At 50.2% G+C, this 19,859-nt stretch overlaps 1 protein-coding gene across 4 annotated transcripts; it reads right to left on the bottom strand.

Annotated features, from left to right (window-relative positions):
• Window positions 1-791: 791 nt before the first annotated feature.
• LGALS2 (galectin 2) lies at window positions 792-19,736 on the bottom strand. Of its 4 annotated transcripts, none has more exons than XM_064702441.1 (5): window positions 19,549-19,736; window positions 6,727-6,832; window positions 2,481-2,563; window positions 2,110-2,269; window positions 792-995 (listed from the first exon to the last, which is right to left on the bottom strand). In XM_064702441.1, exons 2-5 carry the CDS (start codon window positions 6,730-6,732, stop codon window positions 849-851), a joined length of 396 nt encoding a protein of 131 aa, XP_064558511.1. In that variant the 5' UTR covers window positions 6,733-6,832; window positions 19,549-19,736; the 3' UTR covers window positions 792-848. The 4 variants fall into 4 exon arrangements, with proteins under 4 accessions (XP_064558511.1, XP_064558514.1, XP_064558512.1 ...); XM_064702444.1 differs by having other exon boundaries at window positions 19,594-19,736; XM_064702442.1 differs by lacking the exon at window positions 19,549-19,736 and adding an exon at window positions 10,243-10,264.
• Between the last annotated feature and the right edge of the window lie 123 nt (window positions 19,737-19,859).

The raw sequence follows: 19,859 nt of genomic DNA, 5'->3' as shown, positions 1-19,859 counted from the left end.
CCAGCCACCAATCCCTCCATCTTTGGCAGTGAGGAAGTGGAGAGGGAGGGCAAGGACACTGCCACCTTGCCTTGGACCAGGCTCTTTGTAAGATGCTCTTCTACTCTGCTCTCCTCCCACCCAGCCTGAAGTGTCCCAATGTTTGCTGTCACACATCAGTCTCACTTTTGAGTTGGCAAGGTACTTTAGAATTAGAGCAGCAGCATGTAATAATTGGGACTAATTGCCTGTAGTCCTGTGCTAGGAGGCCAAATCCCACTGCCTCATTTTTGATGAGTAGGATCTGCTGTGGAAATGTCAGAGTAATGGCTAACCTGACTGGAATGTGCCAGCAGATAAGTGAGGTGAGGTAGAAGGGAAAGTTGGAGACAATCCGTTATCTATGGCAGGAATGTTGGCTGGGGGCACACCTGTGCTGTCATCCCCATGCCACCTTTTAATGATGCACTTTTGTAGCACCTAATGCCACATCAAATGCCACTTCATTTACATTTATGCCTTCCTTCCCAATTCACCATCCCCCCTTCCCAAAAGCTTGGCTGCAGGAAGTAATGGAGGTTTGTGAAAAGATTACACAACCATTTCCCCAGCAATCATACGGTGTCCTCATCCTGGACCCCACCTACAGCCTGCTTTGGCCTACCTACCATCCCTTCAAGCCCACAGCCTGTTCTGACCTGGAAGGTACCTGGCATTATCCCACAATGGCTTCTTTCCTATTGGTGGGAGAACCCTGGGCTTGGTCAGTGGCTTGCACAGAGACAAAGAGCTCTCACAGAAGACCAAGCAGCTGGAACAGCCAGCCTTCCACTGGCTTGGGTTTTATTAGAGCCAGGAAGCAGTGCCCATCAGGTGAGCTTGAAGGAGATGATCTTCAGTCCCCCCACGATGCTTACGTAGCTGATGTTGCGGTAGCCGTGCCGGTTGGGGAAGCACACCTCATGGCCGTCCGGCAGCTTCACACGGAACTTGTCCAACAGCATTTCAATGAAGAACTGGGGAAAAAAGAGAAAGAAGGGCAGGAATTGGGAGCAAAGAAGGCATTCAGAGGTCAGCTTTTAGGCAAAAGGCCTGACTACATAAGAGGGTCAGACCTGTCCACTACAACCGTAAAGCAACGTGCTGGGGGTTGAGGTGAGGGTGATTCAGGAAATGAGCAGTTGATATCAAGGGTCTAAGCAGGAATACAGACTATGACTGGGGACAGGATCTTTCTCTGAGTAGCTGTTTCAGCTACTCAGACTGTAAACTCACAACAGCTAAACCCAGGTATGCCTTTACATGTATTCACAGAGCATATGGAAGGTGTACAACCACTGTTCTGAATAAACCTGACTCCCCAATGCCCTCAGCAGCTCACCAGGACTCAGAAAAAGGAGCTTTGCTGATAAACATGCACAAGCAGACAGGACAAGAATGCATCACTTGTCATTCAAAACTAAAGGCAATGTTCCCCAAAGCCGTCACCTCACTACCCCTTCCCCAAGAGCCGGTTCTGTCTAAAGAAACAAGCTTTCTCTCCACAGATACAGGAACTGGACTACTCCTAAATGCAGCCCTGTTAGTGATTTGGGACATCAGATAAGGTGAGGCAGCAACTAGGACAGCATCCCTGGCAGGAGGAGAGAAAGGACAGATTGGCAGCATGGATCCAGGAGTAATTAGGACAGAAGAGTTCAGCGAGAGGCTTTTGGACATTGCTCCAAACTCGAGGTCGCCTTAAAGCCTGTGTTTACATAGGAAGGAGGGAGAGAAATAAGGTAAACAGCAGCAAACTGTTTCTCTGCTTCTTGGAGACTCCCTTTACTTTTATCCATGCCCCAGGTACACTCCCCTGCTGGGCAGACAGAGGGGCCAGGAAGCACTTACAAAGCATGAGACAGGCAGGACTCACTTAAAATTCCCAGAAATGTTGCAATTTTGAACGAGGAGTGGAAACGGCAATCAGGACCAAAAACCCAGAAGAGGGGCCATGGTGAGGGCGCAGGAGGTATTGGGTGGGACCGGGAAAACCATGGTATGGGAATCTGCTAACCAGGGGCTTCCCTTCACACCCTATCAGCCCAAACACACCCCACATATCCCCTGACACCATGCTGGCACCCTCACCTTGACAGTGCAGCCCCTGAAGAAAGGGAGGTGGTGGTCACGGAGTTCCGTCTGCCAGGAATCGGAGCACTTGGAGTTGCAGACGATGACAGACTCGTTGAAGCGGGGATTGAAGTGAAATGCCAGATCTCTTGAGCTGCAGCCAAGATTGATGCTGAAGCTGTAAAGGAGCATGAGGAAAATCATATGCATGGACAGGAGAGGGTCTTGGAAGACTTGAGATCCAACACACATCTCTCCACCCACTTCCTCCATCAGCGTTGCAGATGGCACAACAATGTGCTATTTTGTATCTGGCAACCTTGGAAAACCACCTTCCTCTATAGCCCACCTTCAATTCCGGCATGGCAAGGTGGTTTCTTTGTACTTACCCAACAGTATCAGCAGATATTTTGCCTTTCACCTTCAGGGTGTTCCCAGGCTTCATGTTCAGGTTTAAGATTTCAATATTTCCCTAAGGGAAAGAAAAATAGTCTGTGGGGCTCCTTCAGCCATTCCTCCTGACTTGGCACTGCCATTTAGAGGGTGCTGCTTGGGGGCATCCCAGCCAGGGGAACATAAATTGCTCTCAGCTGGTGCTTCTCTCATGACAAAACCCTCCATGCTGCAAGTCTTGCATGAACTTCTCATTCAGTGGGAGAAGAGTGGGCTGAGTGAAACCCGCAAGAGAGAAGAGACATCCGAGAGAGAGAAAGTCAAACCTAGCTTGTCCTCAGCAGAATGAAGAGAAAGCAGGACGGCAGAGATACAAAGTGCAAAGGGGCACTGTCCAGGGTTTGGTGGAAAGCCAATGCTGCCCAAGAAATGCAAGTGGTGAGAGTGGCTATGACTCGCCAGTCTCACTCTGCCTTGCTGAGCTGAGGACCCGGGGTGACAGAGGACAGGAGCAGCAGCCCTTACAGGCATTTTCCTCAGAGGGCAGAGTAACCAGGCAGGGAGACACCAGCAGTTTAGCTCAGAAATGCTTTGCACATAGGACCTTACGGCTCTGAACTTCCCAAGGCTTACACATTAACATGACTCCTGCTTCTAAAAAGCTCCAACAGCTGCTATTGAGCCAGAAGACTTTGATGCTAGGAAAAAAACTCCATATGTACACTTCTTACTAGGGATTCCAGCAAATAAAAGCAAATCCCAGCCTCCTTGGTGGGCTCCCAGGGGAAGGACTATGACACAGAGCCCTTAGGGGTGCTGCTTTAGACATGAGATAGGACAAGCATCTTCCCAGCTGGCCAAGGAGGTATGACCACCATGTTCCCTTCTTTCCTGTGTGTAAAAGCTCACCCAAAAGAACATCCCATCCTTTTGTGGCAAGGGGCAGCTCCAAAATCCATACCAGCAGACAAAAATGGTCTCCACCATCCTTCCCCACAGTGCTCCAAGGAAGGGCTCAAAGGGGCTTGGAGGAGAGGACAAGCAACACATCCCCTCTAGATGGCTTGAGTTATGGAGTGTCCTTTGCAGGAGTGACAGAGTGGCATCCCAGCTCCTTCTCTTCTTGTGGCTCTAGATTCAGCTGTGTGGATTGCAGTACTCATATGTGGCAGCTCTCTGCAACCTCCCATCCAAGCCCCATCCAAACCCAAACCTTTTAGCCTGAGGAGCCACACACCAGGCCACATCAGGTTCAATAGTCCCATCCTCCCTAATCCTTAGATACAGGAATGTTGTCCTCACAGGAGAATATCATCCCTGCTGTATTCTTCCCAGGTAAGAGCTCAGCAGACAGTACCCCTGCTTTCTAAGTTTGCTTAGACAGTACCTTTGCTTTCTAAGACTCCAAAAGTCAAGTGGAAGAGGGAGACAAAGGAGGGGGTCAAGGCTTGAGAGACCAGTCATCCCTCAGTCCCCCTCCCAAGCCCTACAGAGAGCAGCTGAGTGCTCCTGCTGCTGCACAGACAGCTGGTAGACAGCTTCTACCTTTTCCTAAAACACTCTGAAGAAAGGAGAAGTAAGTGCTGATAAGCACTCCTTCCCTGGAGTGTTTCCCACAAGCAAGGGGTCATAAACTCCAGCAGGCTTGGGAAATTTGTTTACTGTGGAGGACCTGAAACTGTTGGTGAAACCTCCAGAGCTGATCATGGAACCAGCAAGAACCAGTGCTGGGGATGGTGTTTTCTGACATTGGGTCTCTTTCCCACCACACTGCTGTGTCCACACCTTCCTATCACACTGCTGCCCTGCAGCCATCCCAGGGATAATACAGAGCCCAGGGTCCCCTTCTCAAATATTGGAGCAAAACTGAATGGCTGGCTAAATTGCACAGTAACTCACTTTTTATCTGGGGAGGAAGGATTTGCTGTCTGAACAGTATCCTGGGTATTCCAGTCTTAGTAAATATACCCATGAGAAGGGGGTCTTCTACAGACTTAGGCAAAAGCAAACAAGCAGTAATTGCTTATTTTCATTAAGTATAAACATATTAAATCAAGGCATATCTTTCCAACACAGTTTACAAATGTCATACTTGTTAACCTTCATTACTTGGTTAAATTTGTAAACAAAACTTAGAGATACATACACAAATTAAAACCACCAGAACATAGTACACAGAAAAGCTAAAATCTCCTGTGGATGCCTAAGGTTGGAATAGGAGAACCCTCAGCTCTAGGTGCAGTTTCTAATATGCAGGATTCCTATAACCTGCAAAAACCATAAAATGGAATTGCTCCGTTTCTGTCTAACCAGTGCACAGTGGGTTAACAGGAGGGCATTATCCATCTGACAATAATTTGATGGATTTTTCCAGAACTATCTTTCACTTCCCAAGGGTAACACAGAAAACTTTAGCTCTGTCACCACCCTATCAATACCTGCAGCAGTGGGTACTGCTAATGGAATCAAGTCTTGGTTTAGATTTTGGCTTTGCTGTGCTGGTTTAAATTCAACAGACTCACCAGGGGGGTTCAGGTGGCTTCCCAGAGGTTGCTCCAACCCATCCCATATGGCACCAATAATTCCCTATTTCCTGGGAGAATTCATACCAGGTAGATATATGAATTTGGTCTATATGTGGTTATGCCACTGCTGCAGTAATATTCATGGTGCCATCCATTTGTATGTGAATTTGGGCTTTTGAAACAAACATTTTCAGCCTATCTGGAAGGCCACAAAGGGGAGGAGTTAATAGGGCTGGACTGACAGGAGCTACCATCAGGACTCGCCTTAATTGGTGTCTTTCATACATTGCTTAAATACACGCTGCCTTTTGCACAGAGGCTGCCAGATCTGAGAATCCTGTTGTTTTAAACAGCAGCAGGTTTCCTCTGTCCTCTGGGTCTATGCCCCCAGCCCAGCAGGCAGCTCAGGCTGTCAATGAGTAGTTATGGTTACCTGGGGTAGTAGTTAAAAATGCTCTATGTCACCAGAATCTTTCTGCCTCTTCCTCACTCAGCAAGATCTGATCTCTGCCCATAAGGGAAACTTGTATTCAGTTTCACATTCCCCTGAACATCTAGAATGTTCTTCCCGCAATGTATCTTACTCTGCAGGGAACAGTAGTGTGGGTTTCTCCACCCCCACCATCCACACTTTCAGTTTCAATTAAAGGCTGAACTTTTTCTGCTTTTGGGGTAGCATGAGAGTCTGCCTCTAAATCACCCTCACTGTACCAAATGTCCCCATCCCATGTTTCAAGATCCTCATTATATACCACCCTGTGATATATTTAATATTATTAATTATATTATTAATAGTATATTATTAATATATTTTAAATAATTTAAGTAATTTATTAATATAATTTAAATAATATATTAGTATATTATTAATAGCAATTTACCTAGATTTTTCTGCATCTGTTTTTCTCATATTTCAGCTGCAGAACTTTTTTTTCTAATTGTTCATTTTTCTTTAAAATAATATCTACTAGTTTTTACAATTTCTCCTGTGTCCCTTTCTCAAAAGACAATGCTGTTCTAAGAACCTCATTTGCTGACTTCAAACTCATGAATTTTAGATCTGCAACCCTTTTCAGGTGGCAGGTTTGATTTCTGAACACAAGATAAACAACCTCCCAAATCTGCACAAATAACTTACCTTCTTATCTTTAATGGGCAACTTACCTTTTCCTCATCCCAGTTTTCATTCGACCTGCAAACTAGTAATGTGGTCAGCTATTGCCTGTACATTATCACAATTACTTTATACTCATTCCAGCCCTAGAGGAGAAAGGCAACTACCAAACTTCTCCAGGAGAGAGTAAAACTAGCTTTTCACTGGTCACCCTTGATAACCATTTTTCCTCAGAAGGAAAAAGGAGGAGGTTGTCTCCTCCTCCCTCAGAAGGAGACAACCTGGGCACACCAGGAAGGAGAAAGATGTCACTCACAGAGGGACAGTAAAAGCAACAGTAAAGTCTTGGTCAATCTCCCACCAGGTGGGAAGAACAGTCAAAGTTTGGAACTGTTGAACAGCACTTTGGGCCAGAAAATGGTGATGCCAATTAAAATGCTACCATTTGCTGTTGAAGTCATCTGCCCAAATTAAGGTGGAAAGGAGACTAAATGCCAGTTCAACAATGCCGACTTTATTTTACAAAATTAATCTTATATGGAAAAGAGGGAGAGAGAAAGAGAGAGAGGGAGAAGAGAGATAGGTCAAGTAGAAGGTGGTCACCTCCATGGATCTAGCGGCCTCCCGTTGGTCCTTCCGTGTCTTGGGCTTCTTGATGGTGCGGTCTCATCCAATCCACTTTACTTCCTCAATAATTCTTATGCAGTCCCTTATTGGGTAAAAAGCAGAAGCAGAAGTGGCTTTCCGTTTCACATTAGCACATGACGCAAGAGTAGGCATGGTTCTGCCATCGCGCACACTCAGATCTTAATTCAATGGTCACCAGGGGATTCTGGGGGTTGTGTGAGACAAGTACCTCAAAAAATAAGTATCCTATTTGTGACCCCACTTCTTGCACTTCCAAGTTCACCTCTTATCCAAACACACCACAGTTGAACTTTGACCTGAACAGTTTTGGTTCAGTTGAACTTAACCAAACTGAAACCTTGTTTCCTTCATGGGTTATGCACAGGCACTTGTGACTTTTTTTCTGCAACAAGTTCACCACCAAGCCCTTGTTTAAGGCATATACTGCAAATTACTAACCCTTTCCCTACAGCTGCCTGAGAGGGAGAGCAGTGTGTGTCTCCTACTGTGTCCAGTTCTGGCTCCTCAGGACAAGGGAGCCATGGAGCTCCTGGAGTGGGTCCATCAGGAGATGATGGAGAGACTGCAATGTCTCTTATGAGGAAAGGCTGAAGGAGCTGGGCCTGTTCAGCCTTGAGAAGAGACAACTGAGAAGGGACTTCACCAATGTATATCAGCATCTGAGGGAGGGTGTCAGAGGGATGGAGCCAGACTCAGTGGTGCCAAGCAATAGGACAAGAGGCAACGGGCAGAAACTGATTCACAGGAAGTTCCACCTGAACATGAGGAAGAGCAGGTGATTGCACAGTGGAACAGACTGCCCAGAGAGGTTGTGGAGTCTCCCTCACTGGAGATATTCCAGGACCATCAGTATACTATCCTGTGCTCTGTGCTCTGGGACAATCCTGCTAAAGCAGGGAGGCTGGACAAGGAGGAGATGAGCCCCTGTGGGCCCTTCCAACCTGTTCCATTCTGTGATTCTGTCTGAGGGATGAGTAAAACCCTGTGCAGAGAGTTGAGTGCAGAGCCACAGGTACTGGGGATGCGAGAATATGCAGAGAGAGAGAGACGAGCAGGAAAGAGGCACGAGCTGCTCAGAGAGGGGCCATGAGATTTTATCAAGATAACATTTACCCCCTCCTACAATGCTCAGCAGGGGCGTTCACCCCCCTTTTATTTGCCATTGGGAACAATAGTGGGAAGCCAGGCAGCAACTCTGCCAGCACTGGTGACTTCCTTTGTCTGCAGAGCTGAGCCTCCACGTGGTCACACACCAGCCCTGTGCAGATGGTCTCCCTCGTGCAGGGGTATGTGTTCCCCACATCCAGAAGGGGATGAGACTTTAGGGACCCCAGAAGAGACAAAATTCTCCACTGCAGTTGGAGAATTTTGGAGATGGCGATTGGGATGATGAAAGGAGGGTGACAGGGGCAGGTTGATATTTCCCTGCTGACACTGCAAAGCAGAAAGCCTGGGGAAACAATGATAGCATGGGAATGTAAATCCCAAAGAAAGAGGAAATCCGGCTAAAGATCATCTGCAAAAGAGGTGGAGGATCTGTGCAGTAAGGAAAACATAAACAATAGCTGTGGCAGCTGGCAGCCGCTGGTGCAAAGGATCCAGGAACCCTTCACTCCCCAGAGAGATGATCCTATAATAGGATACCTGATTAGGAGCACCCCTCCAGGGACCCCTAGATTTTTACCCAGGCCAGAGGGTAGTTGGCTTGTACTGGTATGGGACACCCATGTTCACATCACTGTGACCAGAGGAGCATTTGCTGCATTCCCAGAGAGACAGCAAAGACCCAACAGGCAGTCACTTGGTGTGAGGGTGGGGGCCACCTGTGACCCAAGGGCAGGGTAAGCTTCCAGCAGGGAGCAGGCAGGCCTGCAATTTCGCATGGAGAAAACAAAATAACCCCAAACATATTTTAAGAAGGGAAGAGCCTAATGCAAGCATGTTGGCTTTCAGCCAAGAGAATGGTAGGGCGGGTCCTCTGCAGACAGCTTTCACCCCATAAAATGCAGCAGCTCTATTGCAGAGGTCCCACATGGTAAATTTTGAGGTCAGCAATCTTTCCCAGCCTTCCCGCTAGTCCTGAGTGATCTCAGGCCACCAGGAGCACCAATGGGATCTCAGGACCCTGGGTGCCTCCAGACAGCAGCACCTGCTGTACCATAGCCTAGAGCTGCCACCACAGTCACAGGGCACCACACAGCCTTTGAGAACAGACTGAATGCCACCCTCCCCAGCAGGCTGCCAAGATCCTCGGCAGCATCCTTGCTGGCAGCAGGATTTATTTTGTTTTCTTATTTGGGCAGGAGATAAGCCAGCTAGGTGTGAAGCCCTGAGGAAAACCACAGACTTCCCCACTTCCCAGCCAAGGTAGACTCAGCAGTTAGAGGATTCTCAGGGCCTTCTGTGGCAGAGACAGCCCCCAGAATCCACACCAATCCAGCACGACAAAATCGTCCCCACCCTCTCTCTCAACAGGATTCTGAGGAAGGGCTGCAAGGGGCTCAGAGGAGAGAGCAGCCAACTCTGTAGACAACATAAGATACGAACAGCTCCCTGCAGGACTGACACAGGTCACCACCAGAGATAATGCTCAATCCAGAAGGCATCAGGAAGATAGAGGAAGGCAAGGCAGCCATACTGGGTGCATGGATGCATGTGCCACTGTCCCCACATCAACCCAAGCTCTGCAAGAAGAGGGCAGAGATCCCGTTAGCACCCTCATGAAAGGCTTGGTGCTAACTAGGCACCAAAGAAGTGGCACTGGAGAATGGCACTGCAGCATGGATGAGGTACCTGTCCCACATTGCACTCCAGGCACCGAGGGAGCCTGTGCTTTGGACCAGACATCAGTGTCTGCTCAAGGCAAAGGGAGCTGGAGAGATCAACCATGCATTCTTTCTCGGAGTAGCAGCTGCTTACTCTACTATTATTTCCTACTGCTTCATATAATTTGTACTCCACAGCAAGCTATTGTCCCTTTCCACTGGCTATTTATTTCCTTGAATAGCCTCGGGGGAAAGATTTCAGTGCGAGAGTAAAGAAAAAAGAAAAACTCCACACAATAAATCTCAAGCAGTGACCTGATTTAAACTGTGTTCTCTGACCTCATCTGGGCCCTGGTTGTGGTTCCTCATGGCAGTTGTGATTAAGGTCTGTTTCTGCTTTGATTTCCTCTCTTCATTAAGCCTAGGGGGGAATGACCCCTGCCTTAGAGGGCTGTGGGGTGGATTTTCAGAGGCCAGGGCTCAGGACACAACTGAGCAGAAGCTTCCACCATCTCCTAACGGAGATGCTCAGCCCTCCACCTGCCAGTACAGAAATTCCTGAATAGGACTAGCTTCTCCTTTAGTCAAGAGGTGTTGGTTGGTCTCTCAGCAGAGAGTGCTGCAACCTATACCCAGCTGATCCCTGAGCTCTGAAAGTCAGCCAGCTTCCTAACAGAGGAGGACCGAAAGAACAGAGTGTACTTACCTCAGCCAAACACTGAGGTAAGCAAGAAACTGGGTAAGCAGGTCTGTAGATCTGAAGATTGTTTACAGGAGGCAATTGTCCAGGAGATCCAGGAGAAGCCAAAGCAAGGATAAGCACAAGAAAAAAGTACCCAGGAGCACCAAGCTCCTGCCTAAGATGTTACCCAGAGTGGGATGGCTCCTCTGGAGAAAGCACTGGTCTCCACATTCAGATCAGGTAAAATGGGAAGGAACAAAGGATTAATCTCCTGTTCCTCCTCCTGCCTCAGCTTCCTCACAGTGCATCATCCAGAGCACCAGTGGAAACTACAGAATTAGCATCCATGATCTAAACCAGAGGGCAGGAGATCAGAGGCCATCAGCATCCAGTAGGCTCTCCATGAACATCACCCCTCTTCAGCTGTAGGGTTCAATTTCTCTTCCTTAGGAAGTGGTGGAAAGAAGGAAGGACAAAGATAGCTGAAGAACTAAAATGTGGGGGAAAGCCCAAACCTTTCTTCAGGGCTAGGGGCAGCAGTGAGAAAGGGAATCTGCATCAAGCAGGGGAGCAGATGAAGAGCACAGGGAACAAGTACAGCCTCAGTCTCCATCTCTCTCCCTCCTCTGTCTGAAGGGTGGTGGTGCCACGGTGGCTGGCATCTCCCATCTCCATGGGAGAGCTCAAACGTGCTCTGATAGATGCTTTCCAAGTTATGTCCTTGAACCTTTGCAGGGAATGTCTGTCTCAGGCAGCTCTGAAGTCTGTATAAACATTTCTGTGTGGTCTGAGCTGTGCACAGGGAAGGGGAGAAAGGTGGCTCATTTGCAAGGAAGTTGGTCGATAAAGGGTCATTTTTATCAACCCAAGCTGCCAGATGAGTCATGTCTTCTGTCCTCAGCTTGGCTGAGGGGCAGGGGAATGAACACAAGTGGCAGAGGGTGGAGAAGGGAGGTCAGAGCACTGATGGCATGCCACCCAGTTCCATTTCCAGACTTCATTTCTCCAATTCTTTCACTCATAGGTGCATGCCAGGAAATGCGGGTTGTGGGAAAGGCATTTCCCACACGTCTGGAGATAATAATTCCCTTGCGTTGAAAACTTCCCTGCTGGAAAATAGAAGATGTATAGAAAGCTCACAGCTTCTCTCTCTCTGGGACTTTTGGGATCACACAGCTTTACCCACAATCTCTAGATGAGATATTATTAACTTAATGGGAAAAGGATCCTCCAAAGAGCACTCCACAAAGGATCAGCTTCATGAGGTCTTGTGGTCCACTTGCATCTTCCACCAAAAGACTATCATCTGCAACTGTTTTATCTTACCATTGAGCAAAGAAGATGGCAGCTCCCTCACAAGAGGAAACTGAGGCACAGACACCCAAGTTCACATCCAAAATCAACTCCTCCTCTTTGGATTCTCATCCTAAAGTTTTCACAGCCACAAAATCAAATCAAATCATTTTGCAAACCTGTGCAAAAAGCTAAAAGGAAGCTGTGCTCTCCTAGCTGATACCGCTGCAGTATCAAAGATGCTGATCTCTCATCACACCATCTACTATCAGCAGGAGGTACTGAGGCATTCAGTGCCTCTGGAAAAAATCAGCCCTTGGGTGGGTCCAATTAATTCTGAAAACCAGAGGCATTCAAAGAACAGAAGTCTTCCTGCAGTGGAAGCCATGGCACTTCCAAGATGCCCCAAGCCCAATTTCATTGAGTTCAAGGGGACCATTTCCCACAACAGAGGCAGCATGAGACCAGCTGGCTGGAACCAGAATAAGCAAAACAGAAATGCAGCATTGCACCATTATACAAAAGGTCCTTGGGGATCTCCTTCCGCAGAGCAGCCATCCTGGATTCAACCCCCCAGCACAGCCAGGGCAAGCAGTGAGAGTGCCTGCCGAGTCTCCCTTTCAGAGTGATTGTCACGGCTTCCTGCGCTCAGCCCAGGCAGGTTGGACAACTCTTGAGGACTTGCAGGAATCTTTCAGACAAGCAGAATCCATCTGAGTCACACGCATGAGGCACAATGCCAATGGTGGCTCATCCACTGGAAAAAAAAAAAATGAGAGAGAAAGAAATGCTATGGGAGAAATAGCAAGTTTTGAAAAGCCACAAGAATTAACAGCTCACAGGCTGGAAAGAAGGGGAGCAAAAAAAAGTCTGTTCTCCCATGCTCACGTCACTAAAGCCAAGTATCCTTCATCTCCACTGGGAAGCAGCAAGCCACCTTACCACACAGCAGCTCTGAGAGCATCTGAAGGGGTGACCCACCCTGGACCCAAGGCCATGACTGAGGTCTGCAAAGGAAGGGGTTGTCAAGTCAAAACTATCCATTGCTGCAGAATCAGCTTGAACAAACTCCCTTTGTTGGCACTGCAAAATGAAACAGTAAAAACCAAACCAGATGAACATGGGAAAGAAAAGCTGCCAAAAAAAGGGAGTCCAAATCCCCAAATGACTGACTCAGTGCAGGAAATGGGCATCTAAAGAGGGAACTGCAGGCATCTGAAGGAGATCTAAGAAAAGATCAGCCCCACACAAATGACTCTCCATACTCCTTTTCTCCCATTTTCCAGAGGGAAGGGCACCAGAAATACCTACGGACCTTCAGAGTGAGACACAGGAAAAGAGCTGGGCCACAGCATTGCCATGAGGTATTTCATCTCCACTAGACACTCCAGGGAGCAGGGCAGTGACTGCTTTGCACTGATGGGACACCTGGTCTCCCTTTCCAGCACTGCACTGGGCACTCAGGGACACCCTGTCCCACACAGGCGTCCTGTCCCTTCTCTGGACTGCACCCACGAGCCTCTACTCTTGTTTCTGACCCATGTGGCCAGTAGTACATCAACCCTCACTGGAGCACAGGGGATGTTTATTTTGCATTCCCAGCAGTCATGCCAAGCTCTTTGTTCTCTCTGGCTCTCTTTCCTTTCCTTCCAGTTTGTGCCTTTTCCTGCTGTCCTTTTTTTCCCCTCACCACTGGCAACACGCAGGGGCCAGAACCTAGCTGTGTCTCTCTAGCTGCCCCCAAGTTTCTTTGTGCTGCTCCCCTCCTGGAGAACCCCCAGCAGCAAAACAAACACCAGGCTTTAATTGCAGTCAGATTCCTGGACGGAGGATGCTTGCTCCAGAGAGAGGAAAAGAATATTTGAAACTAAATGCCTTCAATGCGACTCACCCCAGACTAATCTTATCATATCCCAGGCTGAATAGCCTCAAACACCGTTGCCAACAAACAGACTCAAACAGACTTCCCAAGCTGGGAGATCTGATAAGCACAATGTGAGGACAGGTGGCTGCGACTGCCAGGCAAGTTCCCATCTGCAGCAGATATCTTATCTCTTCTGTCAGGATGGGACACACATCCACACAGCAGGGAAAAGCTAGTGGAGACCTGCTTTCTGGTCCTGAACATGCACGTAGCACTGCTTACAACACCATCCCTGAGGAACATCTCTATTATTCACTCGGCCTCATTAGGAAAAGGGTGGGAATCTTTCCTGAACATCTCTGTCAGAGACAGGGCTTCCCTGAGAGCTGGCTCAGGATGAACTGAAGAGTGCCTCACACTAGCTCTGGACACCAGCAGGAGAAGCACAGCAGCCAGAGGGAAGAAGTTCATAGCCCACTCTTGAACCATGCCATGACACCACAGCTTTTAACCCTACCAAATCCCAGAACCCTCCTGAAATTCAGCCAGAGCACTGCTGCTGGGAACCAGGCTACTCCATATGCAAAGCTGCTCTCTTTGGGGAGTAGCAACCTCTGCTAGGAGCATCTCCCTCCTCTCCAAGATGAGGGGGCTTGGGCTGCTCATCAGGGACAGCAAAAGTGCAAGATGGTTGCAGCAAGAACCATCCAGAACATGGACACTGCCTTTGAAAAGCCTGTGGAGCTGAGGGGAACAGTGAGTGGCTTGAACAAAGTCCCTCCAAGTGGAGACAAGGCAGAGGCTGGTAAAAGGTGCCTGCTCCTTCTTCTGGCTGAGGGACACGTCTGTCAGCAGCGTGTTAAATGGGGGATACATGAGCTCTGCCCCTGTTCTGCTCCCTGGCTGAGCTCCCAAACCTGATGTGGCTTGGGGTGGCAGGGGAAAGAGGACACAGGTGTGTGTGCATGGGAAGTTCTTGCAGAAGCATGTGCTCCATGGGCTCCTTGTTCTGCCAGCCTCAAGCAGGAGAGCCAGAAGGGCAAATTCCACGTGCTTGTATGCCCAGGCCTGTCTGATCCCTGCATCGAGGAGCAGGCCCACACACTGACCTCATTTGCTTGGACAACATTTTCTCCTAATATCTCTCCCACCCCACATGACAGAAGGTCAAATGCAGCCAACGATGCATAGCATGGAGTATTGGACACTGAGTCACAACCCACAGTTCAGCCATACCCAGCAGACAGAGCATTTCCCAGTTTCAGTCTGGCACACACACCTCCATCCCACACACTCACCCACGACCTGTTGCATGACATTCCCCAATCTTCAACGAGGAAAACGCTGGAAAATTAGAGGATAAATATACAGGCTGCAGGTGACTGCACTTCAAAAACCTGTCTTCTGAAGGACCTGGGCTTACAGGGTGTAGCTGTTTCACCCTTGGCCCCAAAAGCCAAGGAGCAGAACACAGCTCCCATCCATGGGGTTAAAAGCATGGCAGCAAGGCTCTGTTGGAAACAGCCCCCAGCCCACCCTGTCCCCCAGCTATGCCTGGGCACTGTGCCACTGCTCAAAACCAAGGCAGGGGGATTGCTAACAACTGCACGACACAAGCCATCATCCTGAGGCAATGCTCAGGCCCAGCCCTGCTCCTGTTGCACTTACTAAAACAGATGAAGCCAGAGGGACTAGAAAGGAGCCTATGAAAAGCCAGGTCCACCCTTGGGTAATCTGTGTATGCAGACTCAGCGTCTCCCTCCCCCTCCTCTTGGGTCACAGCTTTCTTTTGATCCCTGGCTCCACGTCCACCCTGCCCCAGCACTGGGATCGCTCTGCCCTGCTGCTCCTCACCGTCAGCAGCAGCCGCGGGGCAGAAGCTGGCGGTAGTGCCAGGTGGCAGAGACTGAACAGCCAGGCTGCAGGGAGGGCGCCGCCGGACTGCCTCCTCCCGCTGTTCCACAGCCCGGACTTCAGCCAGCACTGGAGTTTCCTAGGGAACCTGAGGCGGCTGCAGCCAAAAAGAGATCGCTGGCAATGGGGGATTTTCAAGCCTGGGCCAAAACCCATCTATTCAAGCTCATCATGGCACACTTGCGCCAGCTGCACAGCTGAGTACACGCGCATTCGGCACTGGGGCACTCTGCAGCAGGAAAAGAGATGCTGCACACACCTGATCCCTGAGCTCCTGGGTGGCTGCCACATTAACCATCCCCAGCAAACGCTGCACAGGGCTGATCCCTGAGCTCCCAGGCTGCTGCCACATTAACCATCCCCAGCAAACGCTGCACAGGGCTGATCCCTGAGCTCCCAGGCTGCTGCCACATTAACCATCCCCAGCAAACGCTGCACTGAGGCACGCTTGGCTGTCGCCGCAATGCGGGGATGTGTTCATCACCCAGCTTGGGGATTTGCTGCAGCTGTGCTCCCCGATTTGCTTCAGGATGCTGAGCTTCGTGTTGCCAATTTCTGCTCAGATCACGCTTGGGTGCCCGTGAAAAATGCCTTTGCAATAGGGTTTTTCTCCTTCTCCCTCCTGCTGTTCTTTAGAGCCAAACTGTATCTCAGCAAAATCCAGACTCTTGAAATGCTTTTCTCCCTCCAGTACTTGTGCTCTCTCATCATGCCCCTCCCATCTGCCAGCTGCAACTCTGCAAGCAAGGGGTAAAGCAAGAATGGGTGAATCTGTTCACGTTTTCCAGGGCCTCTGCCGACTCCTGAGCACCGAGTGCACAGTATTGGTCATGGATCTGTTCCAGTCTGGAGCTGATCTCATCAGCAGTGCTGTGAATGAATGACTCCATCGAGGCTCCCCCTTGCGGGCTCATGGCCCTCAGCGCTCACTTCAGCCCCATAAATGCAAAGCAGTTCGCGCTAACCTGGCGGGTCTTCCTCTCCTTGTTCAGCTTCCAGTTACAAAACCTACCAGCCCCCAAGCCACAGCTACAACGAGGGCTTCTGTCCCATCAGTTTTATTTCATCTTTGCCTGCTGCACATACAGCTCCTCACCAGCAAGAGCATTCCCATGTTCTCAGAGCACAGCCCAAATGCCCCAGACTTTGTTGGAAAGAAGCTATCAGCATCAGAAAACCCACTTGAGCCTTCCCCAGCATGTAAAGAGACAATTTCACACCCCACACTGCACAGAAAGGCACTGCTGCCTGCTCAGGCAAGGAATAAAGACATCCCTTGAGCTGGGAAGTAAGGCTTGAACACAAGGAAACAGGGATCTGCACAGCTCACCTCTAACTCTGGTATTTGCTTCTCTCACTTGTCTGGCTGAGCCAGTTGCTCTAATGACAGAACCAATGTGGAAAGGAAAATTGGTGTACAGAGGTCAAGGCAATTCCCCAAAGGAAGAAAATGAAATTATACCCCCATGCTAACAACCAGGGAAACTGAGGCAGCAAGATTAGCTGAGTATTTCCCTGAGTCTTGCTTCAAGACATGCTTAATTGCAGAGATCTAGCCAGCAGGTTTTCTGATCCCTTATGCAGCATCCTCTTTCCTCATTCTGCTCCTGTAGCTGCAGAAGGATGCCTTTGATCACCGGGGACAGGTCTTCCTACAGCTGAAAGGGAAACTGCTGAAAGAAATGGAAGGGAGCAATCCTGGTAGATGATTGCATACAAGAAAGTGCTGCATATGAAAGGGAAGGAGACATTTCCTATTAGATTAAAGGAGCTCAAACCTGCTCTCCCTCTACAGAAGTATGCAACTCTATACTTGCCTCTCTAATTGCAACCCTCTGCTGGGAAAGGTGCTTAAAAGTATTGCAAAAGGAAGGAGATTAGCCAAGGTCAGGGAATGGCAGGGCTGCAAATCCAGAGGACTATGTAAAGAAGTGCATGGTCCGAGGTGTTTTTAGGAGAGGTGCTGCCTGCTTGTTCCAAGAGAAAGTGGCAGAGTGAAAACTGAGCCAGCCCCCAGGAACTGGCTGCTGGAGTCAGCCAGAGCAGGAAAACAAACAAACAAACACACACACACACAAAGTAATAAAAGATCACAATACCAAACTTCAGGAAAGTGAAAGGTCTCTGGCAGAACACCTTGCCAAAGAAAGGAATCTGATGGGAATAGGAAGGCTCATGTCCTGGACCAGAGCTGACGACCCAGGAGGAAGCGCACACAAGCACATCTGAAAAAGATCACAGGGTTCACATAAACACACACGGCAGAGCCAAGCAAACATGGGAACTGACAAGGGGTGACAGGGTGGTTCTGGCCTGCAGAAGATGACAGGGCAGGTGGAAAACCCCTCTCTCAGGCGGACCCGGCACTTCCCGATGGAGAGGGACTTGGCTTGTTTGGGATTCACCTCGAGAGCGCGAGCAGCAGGAGCGTTCGCTGAGCCCGGGCTGCTCAGGCAGGCGCTCCCCTGCCTGCTGGTGCCCTCTGCGGGCGGTGCTGCCGAGCCGGGTACCACGGACTGCATCACTGTGCCGAACCTGGGACTGCATCCCTGTGCCCAACCTGGGACTGCAGCCCTGTGCCCAACCTGGGACCTCATCACTGTGCCGAACCTGGGACTTCATCCCTGTGCCCAACCTGGGACTGCACCTGGGACCGCACCCCCGTGCCGCACCTGGGACTGCACCCCTCTGCCGAACCTGGGACCGCAGCCCCTGTGCCGAACCAGGGCCATGCTCTGACCCCATGAGCCGTGCTCATCCAGGCCTCTGGCTTGCACGCCACCACTTTCCTCCGCAACTGGCTCCAAGCTAATTATAGCTCCGGTACTTTCCTCTGGAGCAGTGTTAATTACAACCTGGAGCGCCTCACTCCGTCCAAACCTAGCTTAAAATTCCAGCTGTCGGTAAAAATAAACCGAGGGGACAAAGGTTGTTCCTTATACATCATCTAGCCGCTCTTACAGGGAGCAAAGATTCACATTCCGATCTCTTTTTCCATTGGCTGCACTTTGGGTCCCTGCTATATGGAAAGCAGATGTACCAAAGGGGACAGAGACTTTTAAATCTGTGAGAAATGAACGCAAGGTCGCCGCTGACAGGACTGTTATGCACGAGTTCACTCGCCATTGTTTGCAACCAGCCGAAAAGAGGTGCAGCCTTCCATTCATCCTGGACTTGCTAACCACTGGGTGTTGCCAAAGACGAGAAAACAAACACGCTCGAGACTCAGACGGACCGAAACCTGAGCAAAAGGGGGCTGTGTAAAACACCGGCCTGCGAAACTTCTCATTCAGAGGCATCGCTGTGGGGGATGGAGCCGTGCGTGCCTTCTATGCAGATCGTACATGACCTGGAGGGCTCCTAGAGATGACTTCAGGATTCTCAGAAAAAATCAAAGGAATAGTGACAGGCAGGGCTGACTCATAAGATTATTTTAATCTGCGTAAAACGTGCCTGAACACAGCAAGGGGAAGGATGTTGCAATTTTCTATGAAAAGCACTTTAAAAGGGCTTTGTGATGCAAGGCAGTAACAGTTAAAAAAAGAACTACATTCAGGCGCCAAAAAGTGCTTTTTAATGGCCAAAAAGCCCTTACCAAAACAATGGCTATCCATCAGGAAAAGCCATTAGGGGTGACAAGAGGGCAGTTCCCCCGTCAGCCGCGGGATTAGCGCTGTAAATGAGTAACCCAGCCCGGCCGCGGTGCGCTCAGACGCCTGTCTGCACATCAGAGGCCGGAACGCCGAGCTGCGGCTGCATTGTGCTCTTATCGCCGAGGCCCTGGCCCGCCCCGGCCCCAAGCCCGCCGCCCTCGGCGGGCACCCCTCACACCGGCGCTCCCTGAGATCCCTGGGGATCTGAAAGGCAGGAAAGTAAACTGCGAAAGCAGAGAGTCGGGGAGAAGCCGTGCTGCTCCTGGAGCACAGAGAAAACAGGCGCTGTTAGGTGCCCAGCTGGCTGGCCTGGATCATCAGAGCCACACGGAAAGCGGGGACAAACGGAGTTTATATTCTGGGACAAACGGAGCTTGTTTTCCTGGAACGCTCCAGCAGTTTCTGGAGCATCACCAGCACCCCAATCCCCTGCCCGCCCCACACGCTGCTCGGCCAGGCAGAAGGGCCAGGCCAGGCGCTGGCCAGAAGATCAGCTGCTATTTACAGTACAGTGCATGGAACGGCACTTGCTGCCATTTATATTTATATTTATTACTGGCTGACACCCGACCCTGACTGCACGATCGGGCCCCGGCGGGCACGCACCGCGCATGCGCGGCCCCGGCGGGCTCGTGTCCTTTTAAAGGATACCGCTGGCTGCCCGCCACCAATACGGCTTTTTCCGGGAGGGGCCGGCTCGCCCGGTTTCCGCGCGGCGCTGCTTTCCGGCGCTCCGCCCCGCCCCGCGCCCGCTTGCCCTCTGTGTCCTTCTCCGGGAGGGCTTTCCGCCTCCCTCCGCTTCCTTCCGCTTCCCTCCGCCTCCCTCCGCCTCCCGCGCCCTTCCCTGCCCTGCGCGGTGAGCTGATGGTGCAGCGGGAGCGCGGGCCGCCAGGGGGCGCGCTGGCAGCGGAGCGGCG

Source organism: Zonotrichia leucophrys, chromosome 1A (genome assembly GCF_028769735.1).
Source record: "Zonotrichia leucophrys gambelii isolate GWCS_2022_RI chromosome 1A, RI_Zleu_2.0, whole genome shotgun sequence".
In the NCBI taxonomy this organism is placed as follows: domain Eukaryota; kingdom Metazoa; phylum Chordata; class Aves; order Passeriformes; family Passerellidae; genus Zonotrichia; species Zonotrichia leucophrys.
The sequence above is the reverse complement of the archived record's forward strand: the minus strand, read 5'-3'. Positions and strand labels throughout refer to the sequence as shown.